Source organism: Gopherus evgoodei, chromosome 4 (genome assembly GCF_007399415.2).
Source record: "Gopherus evgoodei ecotype Sinaloan lineage chromosome 4, rGopEvg1_v1.p, whole genome shotgun sequence".
In the NCBI taxonomy this organism is placed as follows: Eukaryota; Metazoa; Chordata; order Testudines; family Testudinidae; genus Gopherus; species Gopherus evgoodei.
This window is the reverse complement of record NC_044325.1, coordinates 12,904,319-12,922,396: the sequence shown is the minus strand read 5'-3', so window position 1 is coordinate 12,922,396 and position 18,078 is coordinate 12,904,319. Positions and strand designations below refer to the sequence as shown.

General features: G+C 46.9%; 1 protein-coding gene across 2 annotated transcripts in view; it reads left to right on the top strand.

Moving 5' to 3' along the window:
- The first annotated feature begins 3,067 nt into the window (after positions 1-3,067).
- SLC35F4 (solute carrier family 35 member F4) overlaps positions 3,068-18,078 on the top strand; it is a 187,050-nt gene continuing 172,039 nt past the window's right edge. For both annotated transcript variants that reach the window (XM_030558457.1, XM_030558455.1), the window contains exon 1: positions 3,068-3,184. In XM_030558457.1, coding sequence (XP_030414317.1) covers positions 3,082-3,184 — 103 coding nt within the window. In that variant the 5' untranslated portion in view covers positions 3,068-3,081. The remainder of the gene's footprint in view (positions 3,185-18,078) is intronic.

Below are 18,078 nucleotides of genomic sequence, written 5' to 3'. Positions count from 1 at the left end.
GCCGAGCCTCCCTTGCTCCTGAGGCTATCCTCTGCTTATAGCACCGGGACCTCCATCTCCAACGTCTGCATACTTGCACGAGAGAGAGAGACCTAGATGATTTAACCGTCCCTTCTGGCCTTACACTGTTTTAAGCTGTGCTGCACTCTGGCTACGTCCAGACTACCCGCTGTATCGGCGGTTTAAAATCGATTGCTCAGGGATCGATACATCGTGTCTAATCTAGACACGATATATCAATCCCTGAGCATGCTTATATCGATTCCGGAACTCCATCAACCCCAAATGGAGTTGTGGAATCGACAGGGAGAGCCGCGAACATCGATCCCGCGCGGTGAGGACGGGTGAGTAATCCGATCTTAGATATTTGACTTCAGCTACGTTATTCATGTAGCTGAAGTTGCGTATCTAAGATCGATTTCCCCCCCGTAGTGTGGACCAGCCCTCTGTAAAGGGCTGTAATGCTACTCCCTGGCCCAAAGCAAGAAGAGAGTACGGGAGCCATAGTGTCTCAAAGGCCCTGTGTTCGTTAGACAGGATATGCCAGTATAGATATATCAGGGGTGCTGACTCCATGCTGTGCTCTGGGGCTGGAGCACCCATGGAAAAAAAATAGTGAGTGCTCAGCACCCACTAACATCCCCGCAGATCAGCTCCTCCCCCTCGCCCTCCAGGCCTCCCACCCACTAGTGGGCCCCATCGATCAGCTCCTCCCCCTCCCTCCCAGCACCTCCCGCCTGGCGTGATCAGTTGTTCCGCGGTGTTCAGGAGGCACTGAGAGGGAGGGGGAGGAGTGGGGGCAGGAAGTGGGGGCAGGAAGAGGCAGGGGAGGGGACTTGGGAGAAGAGGTGGAGTGGGCGGACCGGGGGCCAAGCATCCCCCGGGAACTGGGGGAATTGGCACCTTGGAATATACTAATATACCAGTATAGCTATAGCTGCAGCTTGCTGTATAGCTTACATCGGTTCCCCACATGGAATAAGCAACACCCCAGGAGGAATTTTTGCCACTCTAACTGCATCTACACTAGGGTTTAGGCTGGCATAGCTCTGTCAGCTAGGCTGGTGATTTTTTTCAAACTCCTAACTGCTATAGCGATGCTGGCAAAACTTTTGAGTATAGACAAGGCCTAGGGAACAGTGCCGCCTGGGGTTGCTCCTGGGATGGTGCAGTCTACGTACCAATCCTTGCTCAAGACTGTGCCTGAGGGCACCATCTAGACCAAAGGGAGGAAAAGGATCAAATGAAAGAAGGTGCTAAACTGTTGTGGTTAATCCAGCCCTATCTTTTTATATACTCTCCATGTTATGTTCATGGAATACAAACAGAGATACTAGATAAAAACTAACTATTCTTTCTGGAAGGTTGCAACATAGCACTACTTGACTTCTTAGAATCCAGAGCTCTAATGCCCAAGAACCAAAAACAGAGAGAGATAAAGCAGGCTGCTCCCTAAGACAGCAATGCACAACTCACTCTACCTTGCTTCCCTCCAGAGCCCCCTACCCTGCAAGCAAGACGAGGAAAACCTCAAAGAATTTAAAGTGTCAGATTACAATTTTAACAGTTTGCAATATGCCACACTCTGCTCATCTGGTTAGTGGGTTTAGGGTCAGATCCTATAACTCCCTCTCCCTCCACCGCCAACATTGACTCCTTTGGCTAAAGAGTGAATGAGGCTACAGGATTCACCCCAACACCAACAGGACACATGGTGGGTGGTTCAGAAGAGGCAAGATTCCCCAAGGGTAAGGAGCTGATCCTACCAAAAGGAGGCGCTTTGGGGTACAGATCTGACTGCATGAAGGAGACAAGAACCAAACAGTCCTGAGCTGGGTATGGTAGAGGAGCTCAAAGTCTCCCACAATGCTTTCCAAATCCAGGGGAGGGGAAGAGCACTTCTGCTTTAGCGGGGAGGACTGAAGGCCTCTGCCCCCTCTTCACAGCATACACTGGAGGCAGATCCAAGAAGAAGGAGAGGGGCTTGCATGCAGTTTGGAAGGGTAGTTGATACTACACCTAGGCTGGGCAATAGACCAAGCAAATGTCATGCCTCTGCCTCTACACTCATGAATTTCCCTGTGAGGTCCCACGCTCTCTATAGCAGCTGTGATCAAGCACCAAGTTGGGAAGGGTAGCAAAGAACTAGGCTCCTGACCCTTTCAGTTCAAGGGCTGGGTGGAGGAAAGGAGCAAAGGTTCCCTTACATTGTCCTTGCACAGCAGGACCCTGCTCCCTTCCTGCCCAGAACGGAGGGCACATAGGGAAGGAGCAGCTGTGGGTTGGATGATGACCTCAAAAAGCTCCTGATCACCAGTCTCCCTGCTGTCCAAGCCCCCTCACCTCCAAAGTATTCCCAACCTCTGATCCCCAATGTGTTCCTGACCCCCATCTCCTGGCTGCCACAGCCTCTGACCCCCACTGTGTTCCTACCTCCCCAGCCTCTGACCCCTACCGTGTTCCTGCCCCTCACCTCCCTGCCCACCAGCCTCTGACCCTCAATGTGTTCCTGTCCCCCACCTCCTGCCCCTGACCTCTGTGTTCCTGTCCACAAAACATCCCTTCTGCCCCACCACACTCCTCCCTCCATTCCCTGCCCCCTCCATGCTCCAGCTCCCATGCCCCCGCAGCCTCTGACCACCAACATGTTCCTGCCCCCAGCCTCCCTGCTGCCCCATCCCACACACTCCTCCCCACTCCCTGCCCCCCATCTCCCAACCTCTGACCCCAAATGTGTTCCTGTCCCCCACATCCCTGCCACCCAGCCTCTGACCTCCCCCAGCCTCTGACCCCCGTGTCCCTGCCCCCAGCCTCGCTGCTGCCCGATCCCACCGCACTCCTCCTCACCCGGCGCTCCAGCCCGCCAGCAGCGGCCCAGCAGTGGCCCGAGCGGAGCCGCAGGACGCTTGGCAGCGGCGCGGGAGGCTGACTCGGCGGCGGCTGCAGCGGTGCGGGGGGGAGCCCGTCCTGCGCCAGGCGGCGGAGCCAGAGCCCCAGCGCCGGAGCAGAGCAGCGGCTGCACCACGAGCTGCGGCAGCTGCAGCAGCAGCCGCCTCCGCACCTGCCCCCCAGCCGCTCCCCATGGATGTCAAGGCAGCGCCCAACGGGGTGGCCACCATCGAGGACAGGATCTTACGGATCACGGGCTACTATGGCTATTACCCCGGCTACTCCAGCCAGAAAAGTAAGTTCCCCCCCTCGCCCCTGGGTGGGGGGCGGATTTTCCTCGGGGGGCAGGAGCCGGCATTGCACAGAAGCAGGAGCAGCCGTGGGCGTCAGGGGCCGGCTGTGGCAAGTGCCTCTCCCCCAGCCTGGGGTGGTTGCAAAGGAAACCAGGGGGCTAGTTTTTAGCCGGCACTTGCAAATGGGGGGTTGCAAAAGCTGCCCTGGAGCGTGGTTTTTGGGGTGGGGGAGGGATGCGAGGGGGGGCGCTCGCTGGGGTTTGCTTGCAGGGCAGCGCGGGGCTGGCTGGGTTTCTCCGCGTGGCTGTGGCTGCGCGCTGGGGCTTTGCCCTGGTCTCGCGTGTTAGCCAAACGCTGGCAATTGCGGAGTAACGGAGCCAGCACCGGAGTCCGGCAGCCCAGCGCCCGGCTGCTGCTCGGTGTGCAGTGCGGCTCCTCGCCCACAAACTGTTTCACCCCCATTTAGTTACCCAGGAGGATCTCAACAACCGCCTCTCCTTGGTAGATGGCATGTGGTGCTGCTCGCCTAAAAGATACCCGCTTCCACACACACTCCCTTAAAAGTCAGATGGGATTGTAAAGTTCCCCCCTTCTTTATTCCACCCACCAAAAACCAAGCTGCTGTACAGGTAGCCTTGTCTTTTCCGGTAAGTTAGAGCATAGGATTGCTGAATCCCTAGGAGATTTGTGATGCCTGGAGCTGCTGCAGAGCCATCCCTCATCTTTACAGACCATACGGTGTAGCAGGTTTCTCGCGGTCATTAGTTTTCCAGCTATGTCTGGAGCCACTCTTTCATATCCCGTCCGATATTATGGAAGAGACAAGCCATTGTTTTAGAATTTACCCGCCTGTAGCGCAGAGATGATTTGTTCTCTTCTCTGAATACTTTACTTATTGGCAGGTTACACTAAACGGGGTTGGTTTTGCTTTTTGAAATGAGGGATTAAGAGATCGTGGATTTAGATCCTGATTTGCTACAACAAATTCATGGCTAAGGCCAGCTAATTAGGCGATCCCCGTAGAACAGATAAAATGACAGAGCTCAGAAGAAGACAAGGAATGTTGATTGTGCAGTCAATGTGCCCTGTGTTTAACGCTTCGGTCCTGCAGTCATTACTTGGGCAAAACTCCCACTGAAGTCTGCGGGAATTTTGCTTGACTCACTAATCTCAGTCCAGACAGTGAAGCTCTGAAAAAATAGTTTTAGCATTTCACTCTGTTTTGGGAAGGTTTAAATATATATCACTCCTCTCTAGTAGCTGTTTTAACATAAGACAGGTAGAATACTCATTTTCTGCACAAAACTTAATTGTATAGGGTTAGACTTTTCCAGAAAAAAAAGCAATGAATTACAGAGTGAATTTTCTTCATGCTACTTTAATATAAAACTTCTCTGGTGAAGGCCCTTTTTTTTTTAAGCTGAAGAAGCAAAAATTAAAGCAAGTGCTCCCTGTAGAATTAAATATTTTTGCTTTTGATGGTTTTAATTAAGAGCGGTGGGGTTTTGGCAGCTGGTAAAGCTTTAGAATGTTTCTGTGGAACTATAAATGTCCCGGTGGTCTCTAGAACCATTTATTTTTTTAAACAATGGAAGTTAATTTAATGAAAAGTGATTCACTGTTTTCCATCTGTGCAAAAGTTACACAGTAGGATTTTATTGTTTAATAATTATTTTACATTTTGCAAAAGCTCAAATGGCCACACATGATACTTAAAATGCAGTAACTAAAACTCGAAGTTGAAACAGTAGCCAGTATATTTATGAACAGAAAAAAATTAAGTGGAAAAAAAATAAAGAACAATCTGTTTTCTACGACTGTTTAAACTCTGTGTGAAATCAAAGATTAACCACTTCTAAAAGCTACAACACAGCCAGCCAGCCTTAATGGCAAGAATAAACCGAGGATCAACCAACAAAGTGTCAGTTCTAGACACACGCTCACAGGCTTTATACTTGATATGAGAGATAGTAGCCAGACAATGAAACACAATAAAAAATTCTTCTTTCGCATGCAGCTGGGAAACAAACAAACTGAGTAAATCCACCACATGAGATTATTTGTAGGGTACCAGCAGTGTGCTAGGTACATTGAGCAATAGAGTAGGTAGGTCATTTGATGTGTCTCTAGCAACACAGTCAAGCCAGGACTTTTTGAAGAGGAGCTAGGAAGACGCACCAAACAGGAATAAAAGCATGTGGAAGTAATGTGATGGTTCAGTCCACTGACCAGTGAAATCTGATCAAGGTGGGCCTATTCCTGAAGTCTGGCAAAAAAACTCCAGTGGAGAACAATCGAGAGATTTGCTAAATATGGGTAGGGGGAAAGACTTAAGCACGTTGCCTCAGGTTTGCTTTGGCAGCAAAACAGGGTTTTTATATCTGCTGCAATACAGCCTTCTACACACACTCTGTATCAAAATGCATGGTTGAGTGAGGCCCTGATATTGCAATGCTGCATAGGTAGGTTGCTGAAGTCGGTGGGGCTTTGCCTGGGTGCAGGGGGGTTTCCTGCATTGTACTCAGTGCAGGAACAGGGTCTTAAATGTCCTACAAATTGAACACGTTACAGATTTCAGAAAACACTCTTGGAGGCCAAGATTTAGTGTTGCCAACACTCATGGTTATATCGCAAGCTTCTTGATATGTGGGGTTTTCCTTAGAACCCCAGGGACTAGAAGCAGGTGATTAGGTGAGAAATGTGGCTTTCATTTGAAAAAAACAAACCAAAATAAGCTTCTGGTCCTCGTGGTTGCAGAGAAAAGCTTGAAAACTGACCCAAGTTCACCTAAATAGTCAAAAACTAGAAAGCAAATAAAAACAATACTGTTTTTAAAAAAATCTCATGATCTTTAAGCCAGTGTCATGATATTTGGAGCCCGAAATTGTGATTTTTGAGGGCTTGCAACTGGCAATACAGAAAGACTAGTGATTTTAGCTGACTCAGTTTTTGGGTGCAAAGGTAAGACATCTTAAAGGGTGGGTGTTCTGAAAAATCAGCTGCCTTTCGGGTGTCTCAAGATGGGGACTTCAAATCTTGGCACACCCATAATCAGTAGTCACTTTTGAAAATATTGGGTGGGAGATTTTACTGTGTTACTTTATTTAGGTTAAAATATATTCTGAAATTATTTTAGTGATTTTTAAAAATGAGTCTCTCGTACTTTGCACTGTTTTATACAGTTGTAATTCTGAGAATCCAGACGTTCTACATATTAAGAATATAGATACTAAATAGTTTGATATTCTAAATTGACTTCAGTGGAGCCAGGATTTCACTCTAAGACCTCCAAGTACAGCGTAGTGCATAGGCCTCGTGCTGGCCCGCACGACAGGGATGAATTTCACCCACTAGAGACCAAAGTGTATTTCCAGTGTGAAGTAATGGGAAGATGAAATAAAGATATAATGTCGGTGAAATATAACGATGAAGATCAATGAGTGACTTAATAGCTGATCTTACAAAAAGGCAAAAACACAGTATTTTCTAGGAAATGTCTTTACTCCAACTGGTACAGTATGTGAGCGTGGAGCTATGGAAAACGTGCGTGTGCGTATGACAGTCCTATCAGTCTGCAGAGTAATAGATATTTTTCTTTTGTCTATTCATTCTAAAAAAAGTAGATAAAGAAGTAAAAGGTTTACTGTACTCTACCATTAACTAAGATTTTGATCCTTGCTAAAATACATATGTTACAAAAAGTTTACATCGCATGAAATGTAGCATTAGAAATTGAGATCCTTCTGAATATACTAATTTACAGGGGTGAGTTTTCCCATCTGTCTGTATGTAGTTGATCTCATTTGGCGCTTGGGCCCCTCTTTTAGGAATAAGAGAAGATAGTTCTCTGTCCCGCCTACTCCCAATATGGATGAGCCCTTTCCAAAAACTAATATCATGTCTTCCTGTGTATAAGGTGATTTGTGTATAACTTGACACCATCATTCCCCAATTTAAAATGTATAGAAGTGTGTAAAAGCTCCCTAGCTTGTAAGCTAAGGAGGAGGCTGCCCTTTTTTCCTGTTAGGTCCCTATAGGATTTGCAAGGGTACAAGTGTCCATTTTGCACGGTAGGCGCACTGGCCCAGAAAAGAGATTCCAGGTTCTGACCTTGAGCGCTAGGCAATGCACACCGGCAAGCAGGGTGGGAGAGGAAAGGGAGAATTGGAGACACAATAGCCATCCCTTCTGTGTGGACAAGCGTGTTCACTAGAATTGCCAACTTTATAGTATATAAAAACTGGAAACTGTGTAATATATAAAAAATGGAACCTTCCCTGCCTTGCCCCTTCCCTGAGGCCCCACCCCTACCATGCCCCTTCCCCCAAGGCCCCGCCCCTGCCTGCCCCTTCCTCATGAGGCCCCACCCTCATTCACGGCTCTTCCCCTCCTGTGTGGGTTGGGAGGGACTCGCCTGGAGAGCCAGGGCTGGGAGCTGCAGCCGCGCGATGCAGCTAGGAGGTGACCCTGGCTGAGTAGGGCCTGGCACAGGTGATGACTCGGTGCTTCCCCTGCCTGCAGGAGAGCCGACCGGACACTATCGGGGCCCCTTTTCAACTGGACTGTTGGCCACCCTCGTGTTCACTAATGTGTTATCTCTCTGGGGGGGAGGGATAGCTCAGTGGTTTGAGCATCAGCCTGATTAAACCCAGGGTGAGCTCAATCGTTGAGGGGGCCATTTAGGGATCTGGGGCAAAAATCTGTCTGGGGATTGGTTCTGCTGTGGGTTGGACTAGATGACCTCCTGAGGTCCCTACCAACCCTAATATTCTGTTTATCTTAGGTCTTTCTACAGCACTCATCACTGTAGTATCTAAGCACTTAAGGATAGTAAGAGTCTATTGCAGAGATCTCAGAACAAGCCTCACCTGAGACTAAGACTCCACAGGGGCTGCAGACAGGTGTTCTATGGGTCCCTGCTAGGATCCTGGTCGGCAGACACACTCTGAGCAGAATGAACACCCTGCAGCATGAACAGTGTGTACGTGAGTCTGAACCGCCTGGGCTGGCTGACAGGGATTGGGAAAGAATCTAGATGCTGCTACAGAATATGCCCCCTGATATCAACTGACATCAGCCCAGATGCTGCATATTATTATGCCATAGGGCTTTGCTGTGTGCAGACATTTTTTGGCAAGCTGCCAGTGGGGCCAGGCTGTCTGGTGATTGGGCAGCATCAGGACCACGTGCAGAGGGAGCTGTCCAGTGTCACCAACAGCAGTCCTGTCCTCTTTACGGGCCACACAGCTGAATACTTTACCTGGATTCTTACAGTGAATGCAGAGTATAGTTTACTACCACTTCACTGTGTATCTTTATCGCTGCACCATGACCTTACTTAGCACTCTGGGATGAAGGAGTGAATGTGGCCTTGTGTACGAGCAGAAGTAGAAAATAAGACATTTATTTTGTTAGCTTGATATAGAAGCTTCCAGTTTTTAGTGATTTACTTTGGCAATTTGAGCCCTGATTCAGCAAAGCACTTAAGCACCTGCTTAACTTTAAGCCCATTGGATTTAATCCTGCGTTTAAGGTTAAGCACGTGCTTTGTTGGATCAGGTTGGGATTACACACTTGCTTGAGTGATTCGCTGAATCAGGGCCATAGCTTCCACAGCTCCAGGCCACAGCTTTTAGCCTTTAAAAAATAAGAAGTCGCGAAACAGAAACAAACTCCAAAACAACGCAGTGAATTGTCTTCTGGCTGTTACAGTAGCTGTATCAATAGCTCTGCCATAGTGAGAAGCACGTGACAGAACAAGAACGTCTCAACATTTACCAAGTGACATGCCCTGCAGGCAGGTCCCCACTTTCAGTGAGGAAAATTAAGTCCTGATCTGTTTTCTGGAACTAGCCTGACACTGCTGTTGTGCTTTCTGTAGACCTCTGCTCTGCTGCCAAAGCATGATTTTAAGCTACTCTGTGCATACAGAACGTGTGAGTGGGTGGTTTAATTGAATTTGTAAAGGAAGATCCTTTGAACCTGTTGGAAGATGACAGAAGTCTGGATGAGCTAGGTTTGGGGCAGGACCTAAGATGGGCAAAGGTGACTAAGGCCAGGTCTATCCTGAAAGGTCAACCCAGCTACATCGCTCAGGGGTGTGAAATATACACACCCTGATTGACGTTAAGCCAACCTAACCGCTGGTGTAAGCAGTGCTAGGGCAGTGGAAAAATTCTTCCATTGACTTAGTGACTGCCTCCTGGGAAGTAGGATAAAGTAAAGGACAGGAGAACACCTCCCATCACTGTAGTCAGTGTCTACACTGAAGTGCTACCGTGACACAGCTGTAGCATTTCCAGCGAAAGCACAGCCTTAATGCCATAGTTCCTTCCTCTTGACACCAGCCAGGAATTCCCTGATGCATGGGAATCCCAGGCTGATCTGTCAGGGCAACTTTCTATCTTTTTTTGGTGCCATGGGGGCCAAAGATCTAACCCATAATTCACAAATCTCATCAGTTCTGAGTGAGTGAAGCAGAGATTCGGTTACAGAACATGTAACTGTGTAGGTATTACCTTACAGCCTGTTTACAAGCACAACGTTAACAAATACATGTGTATCTGGCTTTTTTTAAGATATGAGATTTCTGTGCATGAAGGGAAAGAGTGATCTTTGATTCAAAGTGTAGTCTAAAGAAGCTGCCATAGCAGACTAGAAAAGGGATGAGATAGTTCCTCCAGGAAGGAGATTATTATCTGTCTTTCAGGATGTGAAAAATGTATATAACTCTCGAGAGCCCCAAGTGGAAGTACATTATGACATGCATCCGACGAAGTGGGTATTCACCCACGAAAGCTCATGCTCCAATATGTCTGTTAGTCTATAAGGTGCCACAGGACTCTTTGCTGCTTTTATGGATCCAGACTAACACAGCTGCCCCTCTGATACAGTATGAACGTGTTTCTCATAAGTGAAAGGAATGAAATAGATATTCTCTACTGACCGTATTCTGGCTGTTCAGTGCGCATCATTTTTAATGTAATAAATCCATATTTTGGGTAGTTGCTGCATTTAGTAATATTGCTGCACCTCTGTTAAAGTCTTGTGTGTGGTATTCAAGAATGTGCTTGTGAATGATACTCTGGTATTAATAATAATGCTTCGGTAGTGTCTTTCATGTGAGGAACTCAAGGCCCTCCAAAGGAAGGATGGTCTTGTGGTTCAGCCTTATAGGCTAGGATCAAGCTTCAGTACTTGGCTTCAATACTCTGTGACCTTCAGCAAGTCACCTAGACCCAGATTTGTAAAGATACTTAAGTGATGCTCGTTTTCAAAGAAATGCTGCCTTTCATTTTGGTCAGTGAAATGTTTATTTGCATTCTTCACTGGATATTCCTGGGCGTTACACTGCATCACACTGCGTAGAGTAACAGAGGTAACTGTGTTGTATAGTACTGAGGCTAGGGGATCTCAAAGCCCAGTATAGCACACACCAGGGCCACCTGCGGGGAAGGAGGGGGCAAATGGGGCAATTTGCCCCAGGCCCTGCAGGAGCCCCCATGAGAATATAGTATTCTATAGTATTGCAACTTTTTCTAATGGAAGGGGCCCCTGATATTACTTTGCCCCAGCCCCCCTGAATCCTCTGGGCAGCCCTGGCACACACCGCATCTTGATCAAGGGACTGTCATGGACCAACCTCCTCTCCCATTTACAGTTGCATAACCCATGTGGTGCCTACAGCAATTGCTTCTAGCTGTGTGTCTCTAGCTGTCTTTAATGTGCCAAAAGCTTTCTGTGTAAAAACAATCACCTTCCCTATGTTCACCCTTCAGTTCATCTCTTTCTCTTTTCAGTTCATTCTCTTCTCCTCCCACTATTCCTCTGGATATATTGCCAATAAGCCGCCTTTCCATTCTTCCGCTGGTGGTGCAGTCCCAGGCAAATACTGTAAAACACGGTTAGGAGCCCTGGATTGAATTCTGAGCAGCTGTTTGCTTTATCTGTATGTGTTCCCTTCTTATTAGCTATTTGTTTATGCAAACATACCTTTGTGCAAGCGCTTGGCAAATGGCTGTTTTTCTGGCTCACCCACTTGCTGCTGGTTGACCCACCAGTGGCTGGGATTTGTTCACGTACACCTGATGTTGGGTATGAAAACCTCTGTAAAAATCACAGTCTCGTTGTGGATAATCTGCAAATAGAAAAAGGGCTGAATTCGCTGGACCCACTCTACTCGATAAGGGTGGAATTCACTCCTAGCAGAATGCCCTCAAAGTAGGCTTTACCCTAGCTCTCTGCCTGGGGGTGAGTTTCACACTTAAGAGAGGCAAGGCTATAGTCATGCTTGCTTCATATATGGGTTTTTCTAACACAAGAATGACAGAGTTGTAGGAAACTAAATAAGAGTCTGCTTGAGATTTTTAGATGTTGATTGACGTTCAAGAGTGAAGGCCACAGGTGTGCAGCTTCTCATTGTGAAAGGAGTGAAGTTGTCAACTGTGGTCTTTGTCCTAGACCTTCAGATGATCTTTAGGTATCATGTGTGGTATCTCATGCGGAGCGAAGAAAATTCACACAGTCAACACAGCTGCAAACAAGTCAGGAATCACCTTTATTCTCTTCCACCACCTCCTTATATAGTTAAGTCTGGTTACATAAGAACCAATCATGTGGGCTAACATCATACATGCTAGCAATCTAATTGGACAAGAAGAAAAATCACGCGCTTACCATGCCTCTAATCACGCGATTGGCCAACCGCAACAACGCAATCCCCGACCATACAAAGAAGGATCTACAGCCTCCTCCCCTCTCCTCTCCTGAACCAATCGCTCCGTGTGGAACACAGAGAACAAGCGGCTCGGACCAGCCCCCCCAGCCACAGCCACAGGACTCCAGCTGAGGAGGCAACGGACACCCACGTGTGACAGCTGCCGCCCACCTCTGCCCGCGGAGCGCCTTGCGCAGGGACCCACACCTACCCGACATCAGAGCAGGAGCGGCGCCGAGCCCAGCCGCCTGGGCTCCCCGCGCTGCCCGGCTGGGGCCCCAGCAGCGCCCGGCGTCCGAGCGCATGAGAGGGAGCGAGGAGCGGGGGCCGCGGCCCGAGCCGCTCGCCTCCTCCCCCGGATGGCGGCAGCAGAGAGACCGGCCCGGGGGGAAGCAAGGAGGCAGCGAGGAGGCGGCGGCTCTACGTGAAGAGCCCGGACACAACCCCGGTCCAGCGCCGCACCCGACCAGAGTAGGGAGGATAAGTCCCTACAATCATGAGCCCAGGCCATGGAGTGCTTTGAAGATAAGCACTGAGACATTGACCTGGCTTAGAAATTCTGTGGGAAGCCAGCATAGAGAGCAACGAACAGGTGTGATGTGTTCATGGTAGCCTGCGTTGCTGAGAAGAGGCACAGCAGCATTCCATACGAGTTGGCGTTTCCTAAGTGCTGAAGATGTCATGGTATATCACATTGCTGTAGTGAGAGGTGATGAAGGTGTGAATAACTGAGGTCTGGTCTTTGTATGCAAAGATGGAGTAGAGTTTCCTAGCCAACCAGAAATGGTAGAATAGTGGTTCTCAAACTTTTTTACTGACCCCTTTCACATAGCAAGCCTCTGAGTACGACCCCCCCTTCTAAATTAAAAACACTTTTTTATATATGAACACCATTGTAAATGCTGGACGCACAGCGAGGTTGGGGTGGAGGTTAAGAGCTCGCGACCCCCCATTTAATAACCTTGTGACCCCCTGAGGGGTCCCGACCCTCTGGGAGTTTGAGAACCTCTGTGGTAGAAAATGTTACTCGTGGCTGTTGCTTTGTGAGAGCTCAGCATCAGTGAGGAATCCAAGAGAACTTCTAGACTACGGACTGAAGTGACCAGTTGCGGTTTTGAACTTGCAACCCATGGAGCCTGCACCCTGGATGCAAGTTCTGAAAAGACTTTCTTCTGCCCACCAGCATCACCTCTTCATTGCTTGGGTTCAGCTTTAGCCAACTCTTCTGCATCCATGAGCTGATTTCATCTGTCTTGGTGGTAGTGGTGTGGTTGTATGGGGTGAAGGATAGGTGGGGATGTGTCATCTGCATATTATCAGCACTCTATCTGATGGAAAAAATCTCCTGTTTGGCTTGGTTTTCTTGTATAATTCTGTGGCCTCATGCTGGCTCATGATCTTTCCTTGTCTTCTGATTTCAAAGTCTGTTCCAGCTGCGTGTGGATTTGACTTTGAAGAACCTGTTTTTAATGCTTAGATACCATAGGGGTCCATAATAATGGGTGACTGTATAAATACTCAGATAGACAGTGGAGAATCCCAAGCTGTAAGGCAACTAGGACTCATAAAACAAGGCTGTTGCATGTTACCACATAGCCTCAGCCAGGCTGAAAAGCCATGTTTTTTCCCCTTGAGATGGTTCTCTTATTCTTGGCCAAAATGATGAAAGAGTAGAGACTTTAGCACTCTGCCCTCAGTAGTTGGGTTCCTTGTTTGTGGATCTGGTGTGTTGAATTCAGAAGATGTCTTGTTTGAGCATTAATACAACAGTTCTTACCATTCTTGGATCTGGTTCTCCCATTGCTCTAGCCTAGGTACAAGGGTGCCTGTGTAACCTACTGAGAAGTGTGCATTACAGAGCCCCCCTGTGCCTGTTTGTCGAGGATGTGAATAGTTATGGCCCCCAGCTGTGGAGCCTGGGCTCTTCCACTCATGCTTTAGCAGCTCAGCCTTTTAGCTCTAGAGGTCCCTGGTGCATCAGCCAAGAGGGTGGCTGTCACACCTATGTCCTCGCTCTTGAGCTGGTCTCTCGCCTTTCACAGGAATGTAGTGATAAAGCTGTCTCTGAACCATTTGGTAAAACCTCACCCTAGACTTTTCCCTTGTGGAAGTGTAAGTTCACTACTTTTTGTTAGTGAGTTATATGTGAGCTACTGTAAAATAAGAGTGGGTGAGCCAGACTGGGTCTGACACAGGTTTAGCCTCCTGCTCTCTTCAGAGAGGGAGAGAGAGAAGCTAGTTTGCTTCTATTCCAGCTTCATTGGGAGCAGGAGTGAAGGGGGCAGAGCTCAGCTCCCCCTTCCTCTACTTACAGCCAAGGAGAGCTCTCCCTCTGCTCTCTAGCTTCGGGGAGCCGCGTTCCTTCAAAGCTCCCCTCGCTCCTTGTGTGGGACAGTGAGAGCTCCTGTGCTTGTTCCAATCTTATTACGACTTTCTTGGCCAAACACTGGCAGTTCTGTTGATGGGCAATGGTGACAGCTCTGTCCCGGGGATGACTCCACTAAATGCAACTCAGGTTAAACAGTGACTAGGCCTCCATATACAGAACAAGGGGAGGGACAAAGCACCAGGTATAAATCACCTTCCTCTCCAATTTTTGTTCCTTCCTGTCTTACATACTGCGCTCTGCCCAGGTTATAGCACTGAATTACTGCCTGGGAAGCGACTTTCTGGAACTGAAGCCAATGGTGCAAATGTGCTCAGCTGCTGAGGAAAGACGCTGTGTAGCCATCTCTCTTCTGTGTGGAGACTGGGTCTTTTGGCGAGCCTTTTCCGTGAGATTTAGCACACAGAACTCAGCCCAATGTGTAAGAGAGCTATCTGAGAACCTGGGACTGTATGTATGTCATCTGTCAGGGCTTTCTGGGACAGCAGGCTGCGCTAGCTAGTGTGATGTGTGTTTAAATTGATCAGCCTTGATTTAAAATATCATCTTCTAGTGCATTTTCTTTAGGAACTTCCATTTTGATCGGTTTAAGCTCAGTCACTTTTAGTTCTCTATAAGACAGAACTTGGCAGGCATGTTTTGAGCCCTGCAAGGGTGAAATTTGATTGCGTGTTTTAGTGCCACAGGACAGCGGCAGTAATATCAGTCTCCTGTGCAATGCAGTAGATGGGATTTGAACCTACGACTACTTACACGTGATTCACGATGCGTTCTACCACTCTGCAGAATGAACATCTTGGAGACATACAGCATGTGCAGTAAAGTGGAGACTTCCCCACACAGCCCTCACCAGTGTGTCTGCCCTTGGGCGGATCACTTCTGGGCAGAGGCGACACATAACTGTTGATAGTGGAAAGGAGGCACAATTCTGAACCCAGTCCTAGGAGAAAAAAAAGAAATAAAGATATAAACCCTGGCAGAAGGCTAGGAGGTGGGCATGTGACACCCCAGCCCCTACATCGGCTCTGCTTCTGGGTATGAGAAAGCAGTTAGTTAATTCTCAATACTTGGCCTCCCTCAGGAGACTACCAGCAAATATAGCTGGCCACCATTTTTTTGTTTAACTTTTTTTTCTCCCCTTCATCCTATTTCCATTCTTCCACTGGAAAAAGTAGGCCAAAAAAATGTTTCTGAAAACTGAAAAATTTCTGTTTTTTTGTCAAAAACCTGGAAAATTTCACAACCCCCGCAATGTTTGTTTTGGGGAAAAAGGCCTTTTTGTCAAAACCTTTTTTTCAAATGAAAAACTTTGACTAGTTCTGCCAGCAAGGTTTAGCAATTCAAGCCAATGCGGTAGGAACACTTGTCTGCGGAGAACAGAGTGCCACACGGGGTATGTCTACACAGCATTTTGGAGTGAGTCTCCCAGTTTGGGTCGATTGACCTGGGCTAGTGGGGCTCACACCAGTGCTCTACAAATCTCTGTATTGACAGTGCTTTCAGGTTGCAGCTTGGGCTCAGAAGCCTGAGTCTGTTGACCTGGGCTGGGAGCCTTGCTCCAAAATGCTGTGTAGACATACCCATAATCACAACTTTCAGTCAATATCTAGATGGGCTAGATTCTCATTGGTGACCAGAAGGTGTGAGACACTATCTTATCTATAGCACCCATCCCTGCAGTATCTGAGTCCCCAATTTTTAAAAGATCTGGGCACCTAAAGAGACAGATGGGCACCTTGTGGGATTTTGAAAAGTGCCTCATTACCTTACATGGATTTTTGCATCTTTAGGCACCTAAACACCTTTAAAAATCTGCCTCTAGGTGCTTAAGTAACAACCAGAAGCAGGATACAAAGTAAACACAGTATTCGTGCAGCTGTACTCTAGCCTGGCTGAATTCTTCCTAGATCCCTTTAAAAGCAGCAAAGATTCCTGTAGCACCTTATAGACTAACAGACGTTTTGGAGCATGAGCTTTCTTGGGGAAATACCCACTTCGTTACATGCATCTGACGAAGTGGGTATTCACCCACGAAAGCTCATGCTCCAAAACGTCTGTTAGTCTATAAGGTGCCACAGGATTCTTTGCTGCTTTTACAGATCCAGACTAACACGGCTACCCCTCTGATACTAGATCCCTTTACCAATTCAATGAGAGTCGTAATGTTATTTTATTACAATATTTGATTTAAATTGGGTTAAATCTTGTCATGCATAAAAATGGTAAAATTCTCAGGATTTCAAAAGTCTATGCTTGTTTCCATGAAGTTCAAGAGCAAAGTAGCTACATTTTAAACAAAATATTTGTTAGCTAGATTGTCACCACTTTCCTGTTTTGCGGCTAAATGAACATGTTTGTTCTCTGTAAGCTTCCACAGAAGCCTGAGGATAAAATGGACCAATCACTTATTTATAAAATGCTTTATAAATCCAAATTACTTACGTTTGAAAAATGTCAGCTTCCTGTACCTTATTTTTCTTTCTCTGTATTGTGTAGTATGAAAACTGGACAAAGTTCCGATGACTTCTGTGGATGTTTTCATTTTAAGATTTACATTCTAATGGACACATTTTTGGAAATGTTCAGCTCCCATTTATACACTTAAATACAGTGGCCATATCTTCTGTACATTGCATTTAGGTGCCTAAATGGAACTGAGCTCCCTGGTGACAAGTGCACAATTCTGCTCGTAGTTGCATGGCATTAACTTCCATTGGAGCACCATACAAATTAAAACTATAGTAGCTGAACCCCTGTAGTTGAGGGCAAAATAATGTTTATTGACATCTTGTTTGGTCAAGGTCAAAAGGAGCTGATTTGATATTAATGGGAATCATGTGGTAATATCTATGATGATTTTAACGATAGAATCATAGAATCATAGGACTGGGAGCAACCTTGAGAGGTCATCTAGTCCAGTTCCCTGCTCTCATGGCAGGACAAAGTATTATCCAGACCATTCCTGACAGGTGTTTACCTAACCTGCTCTTAAAAATCTCCAGTGATGGAGATTCCACAACCTCCCTCGGCAATTTATTCCAGAGCTTAACCACCCTGACAGTTAGGAAGTTTTTCCTAATGTCCAACCTAAATATTCCTTGCTGCAATTTAGACCTAATGCTTCTTGTCCTATATTCAGAGGTTAAGGAGAACAATTTACCTCCCATCTCCTTATAGCAACCTTTTGCATACTTGAAAACTGTTATTGTGTCCCCTCTCAGTATTCTCTTCTCCAGACTAAACAAATCCAATTATTTAAATCTTCCCTCACAATTCATGTTTTCTAGACCTTTAATTATTTTTGTTGCTCTTCTCTGGACTCTCTCCAATTTGTCCACATCCTTCCTGAAATGTGGCACCCAGAACTGGACACAATACTCCAGCTGAGGCCGAATCAGTGCGGAGTACAGGAGAAGAATTGCTTCTTCTGTCTTGCTTACAACATTTCCATTAATACATCCCAGAATGATGTTTGCTTTTTTTGCAACAGTGTTACACTGTTGACTCATATTTAGCTTGTGATCCACTATGACCTCCAGATCATTTTCCACAGTACTCCTTCCTAGACAGTCATTTCCCATTTTGTATGTGTGTAACTGATTGTTCTGCCCTAAGTAGAGTACTTTGCATTTTTCCTTCTTCAATTTCATCCTGTTTACTTCAGACCATTCTCCTGTTTGTCCGGATAATTTTGAATGTTTATCCTATCCTCCAAAGCACTTGCAATCCCTCCCAGCTTGGTATCGTTTGCAAACTTTATAAGTGTACTCTCTATGTCATTATCTAAATCATTG